Source organism: Thamnophis elegans, chromosome 4 (genome assembly GCF_009769535.1).
Source record: "Thamnophis elegans isolate rThaEle1 chromosome 4, rThaEle1.pri, whole genome shotgun sequence".
Taxonomy (NCBI): domain Eukaryota; kingdom Metazoa; phylum Chordata; class Lepidosauria; order Squamata; family Colubridae; genus Thamnophis; species Thamnophis elegans.
The window spans coordinates 136258690-136278889 of NC_045544.1; the positions used below are offsets into that span (position 1 = coordinate 136258690).

General features: G+C 47.5%; 1 protein-coding gene across 1 annotated transcript in view; it reads right to left on the reverse strand.

Moving 5' to 3' along the window:
* Positions 1-10260: 10260 nt before the first annotated feature.
* The window catches only part of TBX4 (T-box transcription factor 4), a 68468-nt gene continuing 58528 nt past the window's right edge, over positions 10261-20200 (reverse strand). The window contains 6 exon segments of the mRNA XM_032216801.1: positions 10261-10656; positions 10658-10778; positions 10780-10834; positions 10837-10889; positions 18773-18893; positions 18896-19005. Coding sequence (XP_032072692.1) covers positions 10261-10656; positions 10658-10778; positions 10780-10834; positions 10837-10889; positions 18773-18893; positions 18896-19005 — 856 coding nt within the window.

The following is a 20200-nucleotide window of genomic DNA, read 5'->3' on the forward strand; positions in this document are numbered from 1 at the left end:
TAGTCCAACCTCCTGCCTAGCAGGAAACCCTATACCATTTCAGACAAAGGCTGTCCAGCATCTTCTTAAAGACTTCCAGTGTTGGGGCATTCACAACTTCTGGAGGCAACTTCTGTTCCACTGATTAATTGTCCTCATTGTCAGGAAATTTCTCTTCAGTTCTAAGTTGCTTCTCTCTTTGATTAGTTTCCACCCATTGCTTCTTGTCCTGCCCTGAGGTGCTTTGGAGAATAGCTTGACTCCCTCTTCTTTATGGCAACCCCTGAGATATTGGAAGACTGCTATCATGTCTCCCCTAGTCCTTCTTTTCATTAAACTAGACATACCCAGTTCCTGCAACCGTTCTTCATATGTTTTAGTCTCCAGTCCCCTAATCCTCTTTGTTGCTCTTCTCTGCACTCTTTCTAGAGTCTCTGCATCTTTTCTACATCGTGGCGACCAAAAACTGAATGCAGGATTCCAAGTGTGGCCTTACCAAGGCCTTATAAAGTGGTATTAAAGGGCCTGTTGTTGTACAGGAACAGGAATCTCAGATACAAAGCCCAAAGAAGGTGTAAAAACCCAACCACTCTCAAATCCATTTGTCAGCTATGCCAAACTGCATGCTTCGTTATTCTGCTCATCGATAAACAGAATCCTTCTTTCCGTTCAGCCTCCATTTTCTTTCCAGCGCCCTTCTCCCAGCTTGGAACGGAACCAATTACCTCCACTAGACCGATTAGATCCCACAGATGAGGCCTCCTCCGAATTCCATCCGCCGGCCAATGCCGACTGGCGACTACCCGGAGGAGAGCCTTCTCTGTGGCTGCTCCGACCCTCTGGAATGAACTCCCCATGGAGATTCGAACCCTCACCACCCTCCAGGCCTTCCGCAAAGCCCTTAAAACCTGCCTGTTCCGACAGGCCTGGGGCTAAAGAACTGTTGCCCCGTCTCGAATGGTCCCCCTTTGTGTGTTTTTTAAATTGTGGTATTGTTTTGTTGACTTGGGTTGTGAGCCGCCCTGAGTCCCCTCCGGGGAAAAGGGCGGCATAGAAATATAATAAATTCAATTCAATTCAATTCAACCAGACAAGATTTTTCTTCCAACAGATGCCCGGCAATTGGCATGTATTTATGATGTGCAGCTGCCTTCCAAAAAGCAAAGTCAGCGGACGAAACTGGATTCACTTATAACGACCGCACGAGTCAATTTAACGGCAATGATTCACGGGGCAAAAAAAAGGTTGTAAAAACCGGGTGTCACTTAACAACCGTCTTGCTTAGCAATGAAAATTCTGGTGCTGTTCGGACCCAGCTCCCCAAGCACGACGAACCCTCTGACGTGAACTCAAAAGATTCCTTTATTAGGAATGCCAGCAAAAAGTTTATTTCACAGGCTAACAAGTCTCCCCGGCTGGGAGATGAATAGTTGCCTGCCATATCTATTCATCTCTTCCCCCTCTCTTTTATCCCCAGAGCTAGGGTGGGACTTCACTAGCAGTGATGACTCTTCCATCCCAAGAACCAGCCCATAGATTTCCACTGCTCTCCTCTCCTCTTTCCTTCTGTGCATCTGGCATTGGATCCAGCTGTTCCTCCTCTTCCTCAGCCACCTCCAGACCTGGGGCTCTTGACTCTCCATCTGAGGGCTGATGGACGGCCCAAGCTCCCCCTCTCCCTCTCTGCCAGCTCCATTCCCTCTCTCCCCTCAGAGCTCCCAGGTTGCCCTGATGCTAACACTGACTCCCACGTTCTCCTCCTCCTCCTCTGATTCAGCTAGTGGAGGTATCAGGGGCCGACAGAGCACAACAGGTGCCAATTGTGGTCATAGGTTGAGGACTTTGTAAGCCCTCCACGATCCGCTTTAATACAGGTAGTCCTCAATGTACATTCATTTACATCATTCTACGAGACCGTCTTCTGCCGCACACCTCCCTAAGACCGATAAGAACGCAAAGGGTGGGCCTTCTCCAGGTGCCATCAGCTAGACAATGTCGGCTGGCGGCGCCTCGGAGGAGGGCCTTCTCTGTTGCCACTCCGGCCCTATGGAATGAACTACCCCCCGAGATCCGGACCCTACCCACTCTCATAACCTTCCGAAAAGCTATCAAAACCTGGCTCTTCCGGCAGGCCTGGGGCTGTTGACCTCTTGACCGAGGTCCAGCCCCGCTTAGACTGGGTGCATGATGTGTTTCTTTTAATCTGCTTTCTTCTGTCTGTTTTTTAACCTCTTTCTTAAATTTTATTTCTGTAAGCTGCCTGGAGTCCTTCGGGATTGGGAGGCCTATAAATTTAATAAATAGAATAGAATAGAATTTAGTGACCATTTTCAATGAGTAACACTAACCCGAGGATTTACCTTCTAGTTAGTGGAAGCCACTCACAATTTGTAGTCGTTCTTTTAGATACCATGTTTCCACGAAAATAAGATAGGGTCTTTTGAACCCTGAAATAAGTGTGTGGCCTTATTTTCGGGGAGGACTTATCATTTTTGAGGTACAAGAGGCGGCGAGCGTGGTCACCTCACGGCTGCTGCTGCGTTGCAATATTTTTGGGGAGGGCTTATTTTAGCGCATGCGCTCAAAAGCCCGATTGGGCTTATTATCTGGGGAGATCTTATTTTTAGGAAAACAGGGTACTAATAGACACAATGAAAGATTCATATTATTATAAGAGGTTTTTTTAAAAAAATAACACACACAAAAATCTGCATTGGTTTCTAATAGAGCTTTATCTGTAGCATATATATGTCATGTAACCAAATCTTAGTTTTTACAACAGACGGGTGTAAATAACAATGGGTGGAGTGGGGGGGGGGAAACCCTCTTAAATAGCTGTCTTTTTCATTATTATTTTTTTAAAAATCCCCTTGCAACATTCAGTCTTTTACTAGGAATTTTATCGTACAAAAAAGCAAAGCTGAATGCGAAAAACGTGGGCCTGCGTTTGTGAGAGAGATAATACATATTTTTTTATATAAAGATATATAGGTATATAAAAACTATTCAGCATGCAACATTGGTAGTGATGCCCCAATTTTGATTATTATTTTCTTAAAAAAAAAAAAAAGAACAGACAATCTTCTGGATGAAAAAATAACCTGTCAACTTTTCTTTAGCAAACTAGATGATAGGAAAACACCTTTTTTTTTTAATCCACAAAAAAAATCTATTTTCTGTCCTGGTTACTGAATTGTTCCTTACTATACAGATCCCCATAAATCAACGTGGGTGACAAAACAGTGAAAATCTGGGTGAAAAACAAAACTTGATAAAAGTTTGAATTTTTAAGAAGCTCAAATGTTGCTCAGATTGTGGGTTAAATTTCCATCTTTAATTCCTTTTTAAAAAGCCAGGAATAAGAATAATGCCAGCCAAGCTACCATACATCGGATGCTTCGGAAATTATTGTTTGACCTCCACTACAGGTATATTTTGTTGATCTGTTTATTTTTTATCTGGCCTTTCCTATTTTTTGTAAATAACTCAAGGGGGCAGGGATAAGAAATAGCCCTTCCTCCTCCTATTTTTACCCACGACAACCCTGTGAGGTGGGTTGAGCTGAGAGAAGGAGACTGGCAGAAAAATCACCTAGTTGGCTTTCATGGCACAACTAGAACTCACTTTCTCCTGGTGATTGGCCCAAAGTCACCCAGCCAGCAAAAATGTGACTGCTGCGTCTCCCAGAATTCCCCAAAATTCTTGTCAGGTGCCAGGTTAGTATTCTTCAGGGATAGCTGGATAGTTTCCCAGCCAGCTTTCATGCCTAAAGTGGGACTAGAACTCACAGTCTCTTAGTGATTGACCCAAAGTCACCCAGATGGCTTTAATGCATAAAGTGGGACTAGAACTCACAGTCTCCTAATGATTGGCCCAAAGTTACCCAGATGGCTTTAATGCATAAAGTGGGACTAGAACTCACAGTCTCCTGGTGATTGGCCCAAAGTCACCCAGCTGGCTTTCAAGCCTAAAGTGGGACTAGAACTCACAGTCTCCTGGTGATTGGCCCAAAGTCACCCAGCTGGCTTTAATGCATAAAGTGGGACTAGAACTCACAGTCTCCTAGTGATTGGCCCACAGTCACCCAGATGGCTTTAATGCATAAAGTGGGACTAGAACTCACAGTCTCCTGGTGATTGGCCCAAAGTCACCCAGATGGCTTTCAAGCCTAAAGTGGGACTAGAACTCACAGTCTCCTAGTGATTGACCCAAAGTCACCCAGCTGGCTTTAATGCATAAAGTGGGACTAGAACTCACAGTCTCCTGGTGATTGGCCCAAAGTCACCCAGCTGGCTTTCATGCCTAAAGTGGGACTAGAACTCACAGTCTCCTGGTGATTGGCCCAAAGTCACCCAGCTGGCTTTCATGCCTAAAGTGGGACTAGAACTCACAGTCTCCTAGTGATTGGCCCAAAGTCACCCAGCTGGCTTTCAGGGCTAAAGTGGGACTAGAACTCACAGTCCCTGGTGATTGGCCCAAAGTCACCCAGCTGGCTTTAATGCATAAAGTGGGACTAGAACTCACAGTCTCCTGGTGATTGGCCCAAAGTCACCCAGCTGGCTTTCATGCCTAAAGTGGGACTAGAACTCACAGTCTCCTGGTGATTGGCCCAAAGTCACCCAGCTGGCTTTCAAGCCTAAAGTGGGACTAGAACTCACAGTCTCCTAGTGATTGGCCCAAAGTCACCCAGCTGGCTTTAATGCATAAAGTGGGACTAGAACTCACAGTCTCCTGGTGATTGGCCCAAAGTCACCCAGATGGCTTTAATGCATAAAGTGGGACTAGAACTCACAGTCTCCTGGTGATTGGCCCAAAGTCACCCAGATGGCTTTCAAGCCTAAAGTGGGACTAGAACTCACAGTCTCCTAGTGATTGACCCAAAGTCACCCAGCTGGCTTTAATGCATAAAGTGGGACTAGAACTCACAGTCTCCTGGTGATTGGCCCAAAGTCACCCAGCTGGCTTTCATGCCTAAAGTGGGACTAGAACTCACAGTCTCCTAGTGATTGGCCCAAAGTCACCCAGTTGCCTTTAATGCATAAAGTGGGACTAGAACTCACAGTCTCCTAGTGATTGACCCTAAGTCACCCAGCCAACTTTGTGGCCTAAAGTGGGACTAGAACTCACAGTCTCCTAGTGATTGGCCCAAAGTCACCCAGCTGGCTTTAATGCATAAAGTGGGACTAGAACTCACAGTCTCCTAATGATTGGCCCAAAGTTACCCAGCTGGTTGTCATGCCTGAATTGGGACTAGAATTCACTGTCTCCTAGTGATCAGCCCAAAGTCACCCAGCCAGCTTTTGTAGCTAAGGAGCGACTAGAACTCACGGTTTTTAGCCTGGTGCCTTCACCACTTATAACCAAGCTGTCAAAGAACATTATGCCAAATAAATCAGCTGAATTCACTCTACGCAACATGAAAAAGTCAAATGGCGCTCAACACCCACGATGCGCAACCGACGTCAAAAAGGGGTGGAGCTTCCATCTCAGGGTTCCACCGCCATCTTGATTTTTTTTTTTTAACTCGCCTGCTTCATCTGGGATACGCCTGGTCATTTCTTAATGCAAAAAAAGAGTTAGCAGCTGGATTCACACAACTGACATAACCAAAATGTCCCGGGACTTATTTCTGGAATAGGGTGACACGTGAACGCAGCCTGCACTGTTTCTAAACCAGAGTTTATAGCTTTTAAAACATTGTGTGAATCCATCCGTGGTTATTCAGCTAACCATAGTTAAATGAATTAAAGGCTTCACTTATGGTGTGAACATAGTTACTAAGAATTGACCTTAATGAAACACTATTCACTGAAACACTGAATGCCCCAACACTGGAAGTCTTTAAGAAGATGTTGGATATCTATTTGTCTGAAGAGGTGTAGGGTTTCCTGCCTAGGCAGGGGGTTGGACTAGAAGACCTCCAAGGTCCCTTCCAACTCTGTTATTCTATTCTATTCTAAATTTGTTCTCTGGGACTCTTCTCAGCTAGGAACCATTTCTGAGGGCAGATTTTTTTTTTAAGAAATGCCCTCAGAAATTCAGGATGGAGCATCTAAATCTATTCCCTGCTGTGCTAGCTTTCCAGTTGCGGGGAGTTTTGAAAATGCCATCACAGAAAACCTCCAGAATCTGAAAGATTTGGCCTTGGGGTGAATTCTTGGCAAGAAAAAAGAGAAGGTTAAAACCATTTCAAAAGTATTTAAACCAATTCCCCAATTCAGGTTGTCCTTGACTTACAACCATTCAATTAGTGGCCGTTTGAAGTTACCACAGCCCTGAAATAGTGGCTCATGGTGGCCATTTTTCACACATTCGCTTAACCACTGTGACAAAAGGTCATAAAATGGGGCAAAACTCAACAACTGCCTCACGTAACAATTGCCTCACTTAACAACCTAACAACTGTGGTTGTAAGTCGAGGACCACCTGTACGAACCGAGGCTGGTCCATCGGACGCAGATTTCACGCTTTTCCATAATAAATCTGAGTTTCTGATTAGACGTCACTGCATCCTTTGTTGAATTAGCTACAGCTATATCCGTGATGGCGAACCGATGGCACGTGTGCCAGAGGTGACACGCGCAACCATATTTGCCGGTATGGCAGCTCTCAGCTCTGGTGTGTATGCAAATGCTGACCAGCTGGTTTTCGGCCTTCCGAAAAGGGGGGAGGCTGTTTTTGCCCTCCCCAGGCTTCAGGAGAGCCTCGGGACCCTGGGGATGGCGAAAATTCCCCCCTTTGGGCGGGTATCACTCGTGCATATTTGGGGGGGTGTAGCTCGCGCATGCACAGGTGGGGGAGTCACTCACACATGCACAGGTAGGTGGGCATGCGTGCATGCATGATAGCACACAGTTTTGGCACTCCTTTAGAAAAAGGTTAGTCATCATTGGGCTATATAATATTTCGGAGGAACAGGTTTAAAATTCACAGCTTCTGTATTTATAGTTTAGCTTGAATAATTTTGTGCGGTTCTCGGTTGAGCCTCAGGATTAAGGGATGGATTAAGAGACGTCCCTCCGGTTGGGGGGGGGGAGTGTTTTTTCCCCAAGAGCGGAAATTCCATTCTCTGCAATCCAGGAAATCAGAAAAATATGACCTCATATTTCTTCGGTTTCATCCAGGACAATTTGGAATCTCTAGAGTTTTGCTTCTTACAAGTGGCAGAAAAACTTATTTTACTTATTTCTGCTCTTGGGAAATGCAGAAGGCTAATTCCTGCAGCCCAAAATTTCCAAGTTTTTTTTTTTTTTTTTTTAAAACACACACCTCGTGCGAGGTGTAATCCAGAGGTTTATTTTGAGGGAGATTAAAACTGGTGTCTTGGCGACTTTTTAGATGTCACTGCAACTTATGAGAACTATTTAATACTTTTAAATAACAACTCCGTTTTTAAAACGCCCTCTTTTTGGGGGGGGTCAGTCTCCTTAGGTTTAAACATGAATGGGGTGTATTGTAGCTAGGAAGAGTCTCCTGCCTGTCCTCAAACCAAGGCACCCAAAGTAAGAATAGAATAGAATAGAATAGAGGAATATGAATCGAATTGAATAGTGAATGGAATGGAATAGAATGGAGTAGAATAGAATAGAGTAGAATTTGAATGGAATGGTATGGTGTGGTGTAGTGTATAGAAGAGAAAGAATAGAAGAATAGAATAGAATAACAGAGTTGGAAGGGACCTTGGAGGTCTTCTAGTCCAACCCTCTGCTTAGGCAGGAAACCCTAGTGTTCCAGTGTTGGAGAATTCACAACTTCGGGGTAAGTTGTTCCACTGGTTAATTGTTCTAACTGTCAGGAAATTTCATGACACAATACAATGCAATACAATAGCAGAGTTGGAAGGGACCTTGGAGGTCTTCTAGTCCAACCCCCTGCCTAGGCAGGAAACCCTATACTGTTTCAGACAAATGGCTATCCAACATCTTCTTAAAGACATCCAGTGTTGGGGCATTCACAACTTCAGGAGGCAACTTCTGTTCCACTGATTAATTATTCTCACTGTCGGGAAATTTCTCCTTAGTTCTAAGTTGTTTCTCCTTGATTAGTTTCCACCCATTGCTTCGTGTTCTGCCCTCGGGTGCCTTGGAGAATAGTTTGGCTCCCTCTTCTTTGGGGCAACCCCTGAGATATTGGAAGACTGCTATCATGTCTCCCCTGGTCCTTCTTTTCATTAAACTAGACATGCCCAGTTCCTGCAACCGTTCTTCATAGGTTTTAGCCTCCAGTCCCCTAATCCTCTTTGTTGCTCTTCTCTGCACTCTTTCCAGATCTCCACATCCTTCTTATATTGTGGCGACCAAAACTTTCCCTACCCTAAAGTCCAGGAGTGTTAAGCTTCAGAGCTCAAGATGTAGACCCGTGTCTGGCTTTCTGGGTTGAAAGGGGAAGATATTGGAGGTGGGTTTCCTGTTTTCTCGAAGAAAACCCTGCTTTCCCTCCCCAGAGAGAAAGCCCTTCCAATAGGTGAGCAGCAAAACCTGTTCCAACTTTGAAATCGGACCTGATTGGTGCAAAGCTTATCCAGCAGTGACCTCACTGCACAGATGCCCCCTGGTGCATTGTTGACACGACAGTCACCATGACTGACTGACGCCATTGTGGGAAGGGGCTCGCATAGTGGCATCATTGTTCATGCTCAGAGCCATATCTTGCTTGCTGTAGAATCAGGGGTGTCAAACTCGATTTCATGGAGGGCTGCATCTGGGTTGTGTTTGACCTCGGGGGGGGGGGCAGGGAGGGCATGGCCAGCTCAATGTCACTCTCGTCAGGGGCGTCTGTGGCGGCCTGAGCACTCTGTCAGAGAAAACGGGCTCCCGAGCTCTGTTTTCGGCTGCGAAAAGGCGGGCCACTCCGTTTTCTCTGGCAGAGGAACTATGGGCCGGTCCTTCGCTGTTTCCAGGGCGGCCCCGCGGGCCACATGTAAGCATCCTGTGGGCTGGATCTGGCCCTCGGGCCTTGAGTTTGACACCCCTGCTGTAGATGGCCAGGCTGAGCCCGAAGGAGGGGTCAAACGCACCATCAGTCTTGAACCCCTTCATGCCCACAAGGGACGTCAGTCCAGCCCACCCTGAATTCACTGACTCTTATCTACCGCCAATTTGCTTTGACCGTTAGTAGCTCAGATTCTTGTAGCGAACATCAGCTTGCCATAAACCTTTATATTCATTTAACTGCCTGGACTTCCTGTTTTTTCGACACGTGACACTTGCCAGCAAAAATTAGGCTGGTTTTAGGTTGTTGGGTTTTGTGTTTTTTTTCTGGTAAGAGCAGTGGTGGGATTCAGCCAGTTCGCACCTATTCGGGAGAACCGGTTAGTAACTTTCTAAGCAGTTCGGAGAACCGGTTGTTGGAAGAAATCTCATTTTGTTTTTTTCCACTTTACAGGGCTAATCCTGTAAGGAAGGCAGGAAGGAAACATTCTGGTGTTGTTTCTAACCTAATCTTTAGTGCCCTGCTTACAGAAACTGTCTCTCCAGTTAACCCTTATGACATTATAACAGCTAAGGCGAAACGCCTATCGACCTGAGTGATGTTGAGTTGGCCACGCCCAACCAGTCATATGACCACCGAGCCATGCCTACCCAGCTGGTCATTAGGACAGAGAACCGGGTGTTAAATTATTTGAATCCCACCACTGGCTAGAGAGTAAATCGGCTGCAGCTGAGGGGAAAAGGGTTTTTTTTCCCCCACTGCCCTCATATCTGGGAGCCCAATTTGTATCAATCGACTTTTCTTGGAAAGAGTGAAAGACCCTGGTTTAGAAAGATAATCAAATGATGCTTTGAGCACTTTAGGAACTGTGACAGAAGGCAAGGCAGAGTCAAAAGAGGAATCAGCCTAGAATCGTTATGTTCCCCCCAAATGGGAGACTAAGCCTCTTGAATTCCATTGACTTTTCTCCACCACCAATTTAGTACTGAATGTTAGTTGGCCAGATTCTGGTGCGTAGGCATGAGCAATAAATCAGTTTAACTGGAACTTAATTTGTAGTCCTGATTCTTTGCGCCTGAGCTCAGTGAAGGATGCGTCTCTCTCTAAGAGGCAAATACCTGACTGGATCTCTGGGACAGGGTCCATGTTGCTGAGGCAAACCTCTTCCACTGAACTGACCCCACCCACCCCTCCCAACAATGTTCCTCTGCCATTGCGCAGAAAGTTCCCAACACCCACACAAACGCAGGTCTGCGCAGATGCTGTGGGCGTGTAAGGCATCCGTAGATATTCACACCGAATGAACCGTCCGGGAGCAGCAAATCGAATCCTCCACAATGACACGCGGAATCATCCATCAGTCCAGTTGTCCACTGTGCCCACTCCTGAATGATACGGTAAAGAGGGCTCCCTGGACAAGGAGAAAGTCTGGGAGTAGAGAAACTCGTTGGCCGCGCTTAAGTGGGGCGACGGGAGCTTCCTCTCGCCCATCCGTTCTCTGGGGAAGGACGATCCGGGAATCCTTTCGCGGGGTTGGGAGAGTTGATTATAGACGGCGAAAGGGCTGTTGCCCGGCGGCTGGGACCCTTGGCCGGTGATGGGTGGGAGGCGTGGCATCATGGTGGTGGCAGTGAAATGAGCAGGGAAGGGCTGGTACGGAACAGTCTCCATGGTCTGAACACTGTAACTGGTGTAAGGTGCAACGGAGGTCCACATATTGCAGCTCAGAGGGGGAGGGGGAGGTGGGGAGGAGGAGGAGGGGGAGGGGGGGCAGATCTTCCACCCCCGACACGCTTCCAATTTCCGAACCGGAATACATGCACGCTTCTCGTGAGGTCACGTCACTGCAGTACGCGGGGCTCAACATTTTGGTCATAAGGCGGTGGTGACCGAAAGTAGGGGTCATCTCCGGGGGAAGAGTCGGTTCCAAGTACGAGCGTTTGCAGGGTAAGTCCAGGTGCCGGGCCCCTTCTGTGGACGAGCAAAGAATTCTTTTTAATCCGTAATTTGATCATACAGAAAAGTTCACAGAAAAAACACAAATTGAACTATCGTATTTTTCGGAGTATAAAGATGCACATTTTTCCCTCAAAAGAGGCTGAAAATCTGGTGCATCTTATACACTGAATATAGCATTTTTTGCCTCCTGAAACGCCGCACCCTTCACCAAAATGCCGTTGACAGCCGGCTGCTGGCAGTTTGGCAGTTCGAATCTCACCAGGTTTCAAGGTTGACTCAGCCTTCTATCCTTCCGCGGTGGGTAAAATGAGGACCCAGATTGTTGGGGGCAAGAGCTGACTCTGTAAACTGCTTAGAGAGGGCGGTAAGCACTGTGAAGCGGTATATAAATCTAAGTTCAACTGCTATTGCAATCCCAGCAGGAAGGAGGGATAAAACAGGGAATTAGCATGGACTCATTAGGTAAGAACTCATACTGTAGACCTCACATAACAACGAGCCAAGGTGGCGCAGTGGTTAGGGTGCAGTACTGCAGGCCACTTCAGCTGACTGTTATCTGCAGTTCGGCAGTTCTAATCTCACCGGCTCAAGGTTGACTCAGCCTTCCATCCTTCCGAGGTGGGTGAAATGAGGACCCGGATTGTTGTTGGGGGCGATATGCTGACTCTGTAAACCGCTTAGAGAGGGCTGAAAGCCCTATGAAGCGGTATATAAGTCTAACTGCTATTGCTATTGCTAACGGGTCGCTTAGTAAGCCTTCAAAGTTACAACACACAAGTAATCCTCGACTTATGACAACCAGCACTGAACCCAAATTTCCTGGTCACAAAAGGTGATCCCAAGCGCCTGGAGCGCCTGCAACTCTCATGAATACATGCCAGGTGTCAGAAGTCTATGAAGATGCTCAATCATCCAGGTCATGGTTGTCCCAAAGGTGCTTTCTCAAGAGGCAACTGGATTTTCTTTGAAGACGTCTTGCTTCTCCTCCAAGAAGCTTCTTCAGCTCTGACTGGATGGTGGGAACGGAAGGATTCATATTCCTGCAGGCAGAACTGCAAGGTCACTTGGGTCCTTTAGAGAGTCGTTGGGTCCGCTTGGAGGTTTATCTGGGATGTCAGGTTTGAAATTGGGGGTCAAAGAGGCCATCTATGCCAAAAATTGAGCAGCCCTCTCTCAACAGACATCATTCCCCAGTTTACAACACAGTCCTTTCAGCAGTTCCAACAGGGGCTCCGCACACCCATTTGCACCCACTCAGGTGACCCTGAGGACACAGACGAACCTCCAAGTGGCCTCAACAACTCTCCAAAAAGAACCAAATGACCAGCTGTCTGCAAGGAGGACAAATCCTTCCCTTCCCCACCATCCAGTCAGAACTGAAGAAGCTTCTTGGATGAGACGCGAAAATGTCTTCAAAGGAAAACTTAGGCTGCATTTAGGAAACAAAAACGAAATGCGCATGTACAGTATAGGTGGTACCTTGATCAACAGAAGTAACTGTGAGAGGATCTGGAGTCCTAGTGGACAAGCATTTAAATAGGAGCCAGCCGTGTGGCAAGCAGCCTGCCAAAAAAGCCAACACAGTTCTAGGCTGCATAAATAGAGGGATAGAATCAAATCACATTAAGGGTTAATACCACTTATAATGTCCTTGGTAAGGCCACACTGGAATACGGCATTCAGTATTGGTTGCCATGATGGTAGAAACAATGTGGAGACTCTAGAAGAGTGCAGAGAAAGCAACCAAGATGATTAGGGGACTGGAGACTAAAACATATGAAGAACGGATGCAGGAACTGGGAATGTCTAGTTTAATGAAAAGAAGGACCAGGGGAGACATGATAGCAGTCTTCCAATATCTCAGGGGGTTGCCACAAAGAAGAGGGAGTCAACTATATCCAAGGCACCTGAGTGTAGAACAAGAAGCAATGGGTGAAACTAATCAAGGACAGAAGCAACTTAGAACTGAGGAGAAATTTCCTGACAGTTTAGAACAATTAGTCAGTGGAACTACTTGCCTCCAGAAGTTGTGAATGCCCCAACACTGGAAGTCTTAAGAAGATGTGGATAGCTATTGTCTGGAACGGTATATGGTTTCCTGCCTAGGTAGGGGTTGACTAGAAGACCTCCAAGGTCCCTTCCAACTCTGCTACTGTATTGTATTGTATAAAAAACCAGAAAGTCCAGTTGCCTCTTGAAAAAATGCACCTTTGGGACATGCCAGGTGTCAGGCGCCTGAATTTTGATCACATGGCCGTGAGGATGGCTGCAACAGTTGTAAGTGTGAAAATGGTCGTAAGTCACTTTTTTAGGAGCTCTGTAACTTCCAACTATCACGAAGCTAATGCTTGTAAGTGGAGAATTTGCCTGTCGCTTCTTCTCCTTAGTTAAAACAGTTAGTTTTCTTATCTCCACCATTTCATTCTTCACCTTCCGTTCTTCCATTCACTTAACAACTGCGGCAAGCGAGTTGTAAAAGGGGGCAAAACTCACTTAACAACCCTCTTGCTTAGCAACAGAGATTTTGGGTTCCCTTGTGCGTATGTTGCAGAACTCTGTGTCTACTATTGTTTTCTATTTGGAAACCACTTCTGGACTTTTTGCTCAATACTGGGGAAAAAATGAAACCTTGATTTTGAATTATAGAAAAGTTCTAAAATGGTCAAGAAAAAGGGTCAAAGTTCTATTGTTCGCTAATTACTGCAATGAAGGAATCAGATATTATCCTTTTTGTGTTCTCTTGGCATTTTTCCTCTTTCCTTTGTTTATTTTCCTCATTTTTGTTTCCTGTACAATTTAATCTTGCAATGAAACTTAATTTTAAAATTAAAAATGTATCTCCTCTTTTCTTATTTCCCTAACTTAAGCTTAGTTCCTTCCCAGTCTGCTTATACTACGTACAGGTAGTCCTCGACTTACGACCATAATTGAGCCCAAAATTTCTGCTTAGACGGCTGTTAAGCCAGTTTTGCCCCATCTTACGACCTTCTCTGCCTCATTGTTAAGTGAATCACTGCCGTTGTTAAGGTTAGGTCACAAAGAGTGATCACTTGACCCCGGGATAGGGCAACCGTCACAAAATATGAGTCAGTTGCCAAATGTCTGGATTTGGATCACGTGACCACGGGGATGCTGCAAAGGTCATAACTGTGAAAAAATGGTCATAAGTCACTTTTTTCAGTGCTGTTATAACTTTGCATGGTCACTAAGCGAACTGTTGTAAGTCGAGGACTACCTATATCTGATAGATTGGTTTTATGCAAAATTAGATTTGATCACTGAATCTGATTGGCATAGATCCGTGATGGCAAATCTATGGCATGCATGTCATAGGTGGCATCCAGAGCCCTCTCTGCGGGCACACAAGCCATTGCCCAGCTCAGCTTCACTGCGCATACGCACGTGTCCCCCTGCCAGCAAGCTGATTTTCTCTGCCGCACATGCGGGGGGGGGGGGTTGCTCCCAGGAGGCTGCAGGGAGGTCTACTAGGCCTAAAATGAGGCACAGGGGAGTGCAGCGCGCCCCCATCCTCTGTGGCCCGTTTTTACTCCCAGTAGGCCTGCAGAGAGGCCTACTAGGCCCACAACAGGGCGTGGCTGTGCGGGTGCGGCCCCTTGTGACCCGTTTTTTGCTCCCAGGAGGCTGCAGGGAGGCCTACTAGGCCCACAACAGGGCGTGGCTGTGCGGTGCAGCCCCCTTGTGACCCGTTTTTGCTCCCAGGAGGCTGCAGGGAGGCCTACTAGGCCCAAAACGGGGCATGAGGGGCGTGTCACGCCATTTAAAGTAACAACGCACACATGCGCGGAGAAGTGGGTGGAGCACAGGGGGTTGTGCATGCCACTGCGCAGGGGAGCGGGTGGCCGGGTGTCACAGGCACATTGCATTACGTCGCTTTCGGCATGTGACAACCAAAAGGTTAACCATCACTGGCATAGTCTTTAATTATGCACCGTATTTTCGGAGTATAAGACGTACCTTTTCCCCCCTAAAAGAGTGTGGAAATGTTGGTGCATCTTATACACCGATGCAGCCATTTTTGGCCTTCCAAAGCCCCGCCTACGCATTCGATTTTTGTGAAAAATTGGCAAAAAGGACTGTTTTTTGCAAAAATGCTTTTTGCCTTTCCCCACCCCCCCAGAAGCACTCTGCAGGCTTCAGCAGGACTGGGGGAAGAGGAAAAATGGGAGCAATTCCTCCCCCAGTTCTGCTGAAGCCTGCAGAAGGTAAAAGCCATTTTTTTCGTTATTTACTGCTTCGAAATCTTGGGTGATTCTTATATACCGGTGCGTCTTATAATCCGAAAAATACGGTAGGTTAGTTTTTCTTTTAAAAAATTGATTCTGACCATAATAAATTGCTTAGGAAACTACCCTAAGAAGAGAAGTCATCTCCTTATTTTATCCCTCAAAGGATTTTCCTCCTTAATAAAAGAAAAAAGAAAAAAAGAAAGACAGAAACCAGCTAGTGTCCAGCAGCTAATCCTATCAATCTTCATTTCCAGGATTTTGTTTCCATCATCTGAGAATTTCAGTGACCTGAGCTGTTTTCTTATATATCCCAAAATTACTTTTTGCAAACTTTGACAAGGAACATGCGGCAAACGTTAGGATAACTTCTGCTTTTGACAAGTTCAAGGAGCCTTAATACGACTCATTGGTGAGCGCTATTCCCGCAATGACAACGGTGTTTTACATTGGCCAGGGAGCCCTCGGGGGGAGGCGGGGGAAATCTTGGGAGATAAAACTAAGACTTACTGATTAAAACAAAACAAGAAGAAGGAAAAATCTACTTGTTCAGAAAATATCTCCTTTCTTATCTGACAGGGGTCAGGGGTCAAGGACGTTTTGCTAACGGTTATGAGTTGCCTTGAAATGCTTTTTAAAATTGTTATTACCGTGTTTCCCCGAAAATAGGACATGTCCTGATAATAAGCCCAATCGGGCTTTTCAAGGCATGTTCTAAAATGCCCCCCCCCCAGTGGTGGGTTGCAGGCGGTACGCCCCGGTACAGGCATACTGGAGCGAGGCCCAGAGCACCAGATACCATTCCAGTGCGGTGTTCCGAGGGGCCCACCCGCCCGCCCCCGAGCTCCTTACTGGTCTTTTAAGTCTTCTGTTCTTTCCGCGCATGCGCACAGCGCATACCGCACCTGCATGACGCTCCTCTGAGTAGCTGGAGCATTGCGGAGGCTCGTGGAGGCGCTAAGACACATGCACACGTCCATTGTGGACACCGCCGGCCCCATTCCAACCGTACTGGTTGGAACGGGATCCGGAACCCACCACTGCCTCCCGCAAAATAAGCTCCCCCCAACTACTTAAACGATGGTCCCCGCTATTTCGACTGGTTGCTTTACACACAAACAGCCCAAGGTGAGGAGGCAACGCCAGAAGGGGGGAGGTGGGGACATGTTCCACGACCCCACACGCCCTTACTGTACCTACTGATAAGGCCTATGGCTGGGAAAAAAGAGGCCCACCGGAAAAAGAGCGTCAGGCCAGCAACGCACCTTGCGCCCCACTCCTTCCCACGCAAAAAGAGCTCTTGTCGCGTTCCTCTCCATTGTGTCCAGGGAAACACGTACAAAAAACCTTTCTCGCGAGTTCAATCAAACTTCTCGAACTCGCGAGGTTTTTTACAAGGTGCTTCCGTGGACACCATGGTGAGGAACACGACAGAGCTGCCAGTCTCCGGGAAGGCATGCGTCTCACGGTGGGGTGCAATTTGGGGGTGGCAGGTGGGGCGGGGGATGGGGCAGGGCAGGCCGTGTGTTTTACCGGACACCGACTGCTCCGTCGAGTTTCTCGGCTAGTCTGTGCAGGCAAACCCCTTGCACAGTAAAGAAAAACTTCTTGTGAGCGCGAGCAATTAACTTCGTGAACTCGTGAGTTTTTCTTTACTGTGCAAGGGGTTTCCCTGGACAGACTGGGCCGAGAGACCGCAACGAGCGGTCAGGGTCTGGTAAGATGCGTGTCTCACAGCCCAACACCTCCCACCCTGCCCCAATGGCAACGACATCCTGGCTGCTTCCCGTCCCTGCCGTCTCTTTAGTGAGAGGGGTGGCCGGTGGGGTGGGGGAGAAGAGAGGCGCGCGTCCTAGCAGTACCATATATTTGCAGTTCCATCGCGTTCCTTGGCACTTTGTTCCGGGAATCACCTTGCAAAAAAAAACCTCACGGGTTTCAGATGTTTGATTGAACTAGCAAGTTTTTTTTACAAGGTGCTTCACTGGAGAAAACAGCAAGGAATGCAACGGAGCTGCAAGTCTCCGGTACTGCTAGGACGTGCACCTCACTTCTCCCCCGCCCCACCTGCCACCCCTCTCGCTAAAGAGACGGGGATGGGAAGCAGCCAGGATGCTAGAATCTCCTGGTGATTGGCCCAAAGTAACCTTTCACGACTAAGGCATAAAACATGAGACTAGAACTCGGGGTCTCCTGGTGATTGGCCCCAAGTCACACTGCCAGCTTTCATGCCTAAGGCAGAACTAGAACTCACAGTCTCCTGGTGATTGGCTCAAAGTCACCCTGCTGGATTTCATGCCTAAAGCAGGACTGGAATTCACCGTCTCCTGGTGATTGGCCCAAAGTCACTTAGCTGGCTTTCATGTCTAAGGCAGAACCTAGAACTCGCAGTCTCATCCAGCTGCTTTTCATGGCTAAAGCGGAACTAGAACTCACAATCTCCTGGTTTCTAAGCGAACACCTTCACTATGACACCAAACTGGCTCACTTTGGTTAAAAGTGAATGGCACAAACTAATTTATTTCGGTCGAAGGTTGGCAGAACTGGCAATATTAATGATTGATAACGATTTGTACCTTTTCCCTTTTTCTTCTCTCTTTTGTTTTAGCATCCAGCCAGGGTAGATTCCATAGCTGTGATGGGCGAACGAATGGCACGTGTGCCAGAGGTGGCATGCAGCGCCCTCTCTGAGGGCACACAAGCTGTTGCCCCCAGTTCAGCTCCGCATGCGCACAGCACCTCCCACCAGCCTGCTGGTCTTTGTGTCTCTGCCTTGCATGTTTGGGGGCTGGGTGCGTGCAGGGGGGAGATGTGTATATGTGGGAGGGCATGCATGGGGCCGTGTGCAGGCATGGGATGCACGCGCATTGCATTTCGGGGTTCTGGCGCGTGCGCATGCCCTTTGGGCACCTACTCCCGAACGGGTTACCCATCACTGTTCTATGCTGTGTGTTTAATGTTAATTTTATTGATATTCAGGTTAGTTTTCTTCTTTGTGTATACCAATCTTTTTCTTTTTCATTGTTAATGCTGGATGCATTGGGGGGGGGGGGGGGTTTGGTTAATTGGTTTTTCTTCTTTTGTATTTTATTTTTTTACAATCAAAGAAAATAAATTTACCGTATTTTCCAGTGTATAAGACGCACCCGAGTATAAGACGCACCAAAATTTGAAGAGATAAATAAAAAAAAAAAAAGTTTTTGCACTTTGCAGACCTCCCAAACCCTCTGCACGCCTCATTTTTCATGAAAATCAGGGCATGTAGAGAGTTTTAGAGGCCTGCAAAGTGCTCCTGGGGGTTGGGGGGGGGGAAATGGCCTGCTGTTTACAAAAATGACTTTGTTTTTTTGCCAAAAAAAGGACATGCCTAGCCTTTAGGAGGCTTGTAGAGTGCTCCTGCGGTGTGGGTAGGGGGGAAAACAAGCAAAAAACGGCCCATTTGTCACTCATTTTTGCCCTCCCCACTCCCCAGGAGCACTCTGGAAGCCTCCTAAAGGCTATGCATGGCCATTTTTGCAAAGGGGGTGAGTTTCGGGAGGCCAAAAATGCTGTATTCAGTGTATAAGAAGCACCCAGATTTCACCCTCTTTTTGGGGGGAAGGCAAAAAATATCTCCTCTCCCCACCCTCCCCGGTATATCTGCTTGCCTTACCTCTCCGTTCAGACAGTGTAGAAAAGGCTGGATTCCCTCTGTGGCCGGGAAGGTGTTCAAGGGCAAGTCCTGAGCTTCTGAGCCGGCGAATGGCATGTGAGCTCCGTTCTCGTACTGGTAGTGGTGGGAGCTTGGTGGCTTCCGTGAGGCGGGCTGAGGTCCGATTTCGCGGAGAGTTGACCGTGTGTGGAGACCAACCTCTGCCTCATGATGGTCTTCGAGATCACAGGATACTCTTTGCTGCAAGCATTAGCAGAAATAGAATCAGAATAGCGCTGGAAGTGTTGTGGCCCACCAGAAGCCAGCAGAGTCAGACAGTGAGGAGGTTGGGGAGGAACCTGGGCTAGACCTGGAGTCTGGGGAAGATTTATGGTTTATGGTTTATGGTTTATTAACATTTATAGGCCGCCCTTTTCCCTGAGGGGACTCAGGGCGGCTTACATAAGATCGGGGAAGGGAAAATACAAACAGTGACGTAGACAAACAGAGTAAAATAATGAGCAACATTCATTCATCATTCGGGAGGGGCGATTATCTTTGTCCCCAGGCCTGACGGGCTAGCCAGGTCTTAAGGGCTATGCGGAAGGCCTGGACGGTGGTGAGAGTACGAATCTCCACGGGGAGCTCGCTCCAAAGGGTCGGAGCTACTACCGAAAAGGCTCTCCTCCTTGTAGTTGCCAGCCGCACTGGCTGGCAGATGGAATTCGGAGGAGGCCCAGTCTGTGAGATCTAGGCTCGGATGAGGGCTCTGTGTCGGAGGCAGAGAGGGGGGCCAGGGCCATATGCCAGTTATCAGCTGCCTCCGGAGTCTGAGATCAGTGAGGCAGAAGAACAGCTGGAGCCTGTTCCCAGTGTGCGCATGCACAGAGTTGCCAGATAAAGGGAAGAGCAAAAGAAGAGGGGGTCGACTTGGGAGTAAAGTGGACAGTGAATGGCCCCTCCCAGAGGGAATAAAGAGGAGTGAAAGGGGAGTGGACTTTGCAGGAGACAATTAGTTCATTCCTGCATTCTTGCCAAGTATTGCGGCGTCTGAAATATATGGGCCTGGCTACTCTCCAAGCCTGATAAAGGTCGGTAATTGTGACCTATCTTGAAAGACTGTGGGAGAGGAAAGACTATGCTGGAGAGGAATTCAGTGTCAATTAAATAAAAGGGGTTTATCGGGATGAGGACCCGGCTTCCTGCTGCTGGGAAAGCCTAGGTCAGAACAGGAAGGGACCTTGGAGTCTTCTAGTCCAGCCCCTTGCTCAGGCAGGAGAACCAATACCATTTCAGATAAGTGACTATCTAGTCTCTTCTGAGACAAGAAAAGTGATGGAAGTTTCTCTCCAGAACTGGTCAGAACCTGCTGAATACCATCTCTGGAGTCAGCATATTGGCACCAACAATTTGGATCCTCATTTTCCCGACCTTGGGACCTTGAGAGACCGCCTCC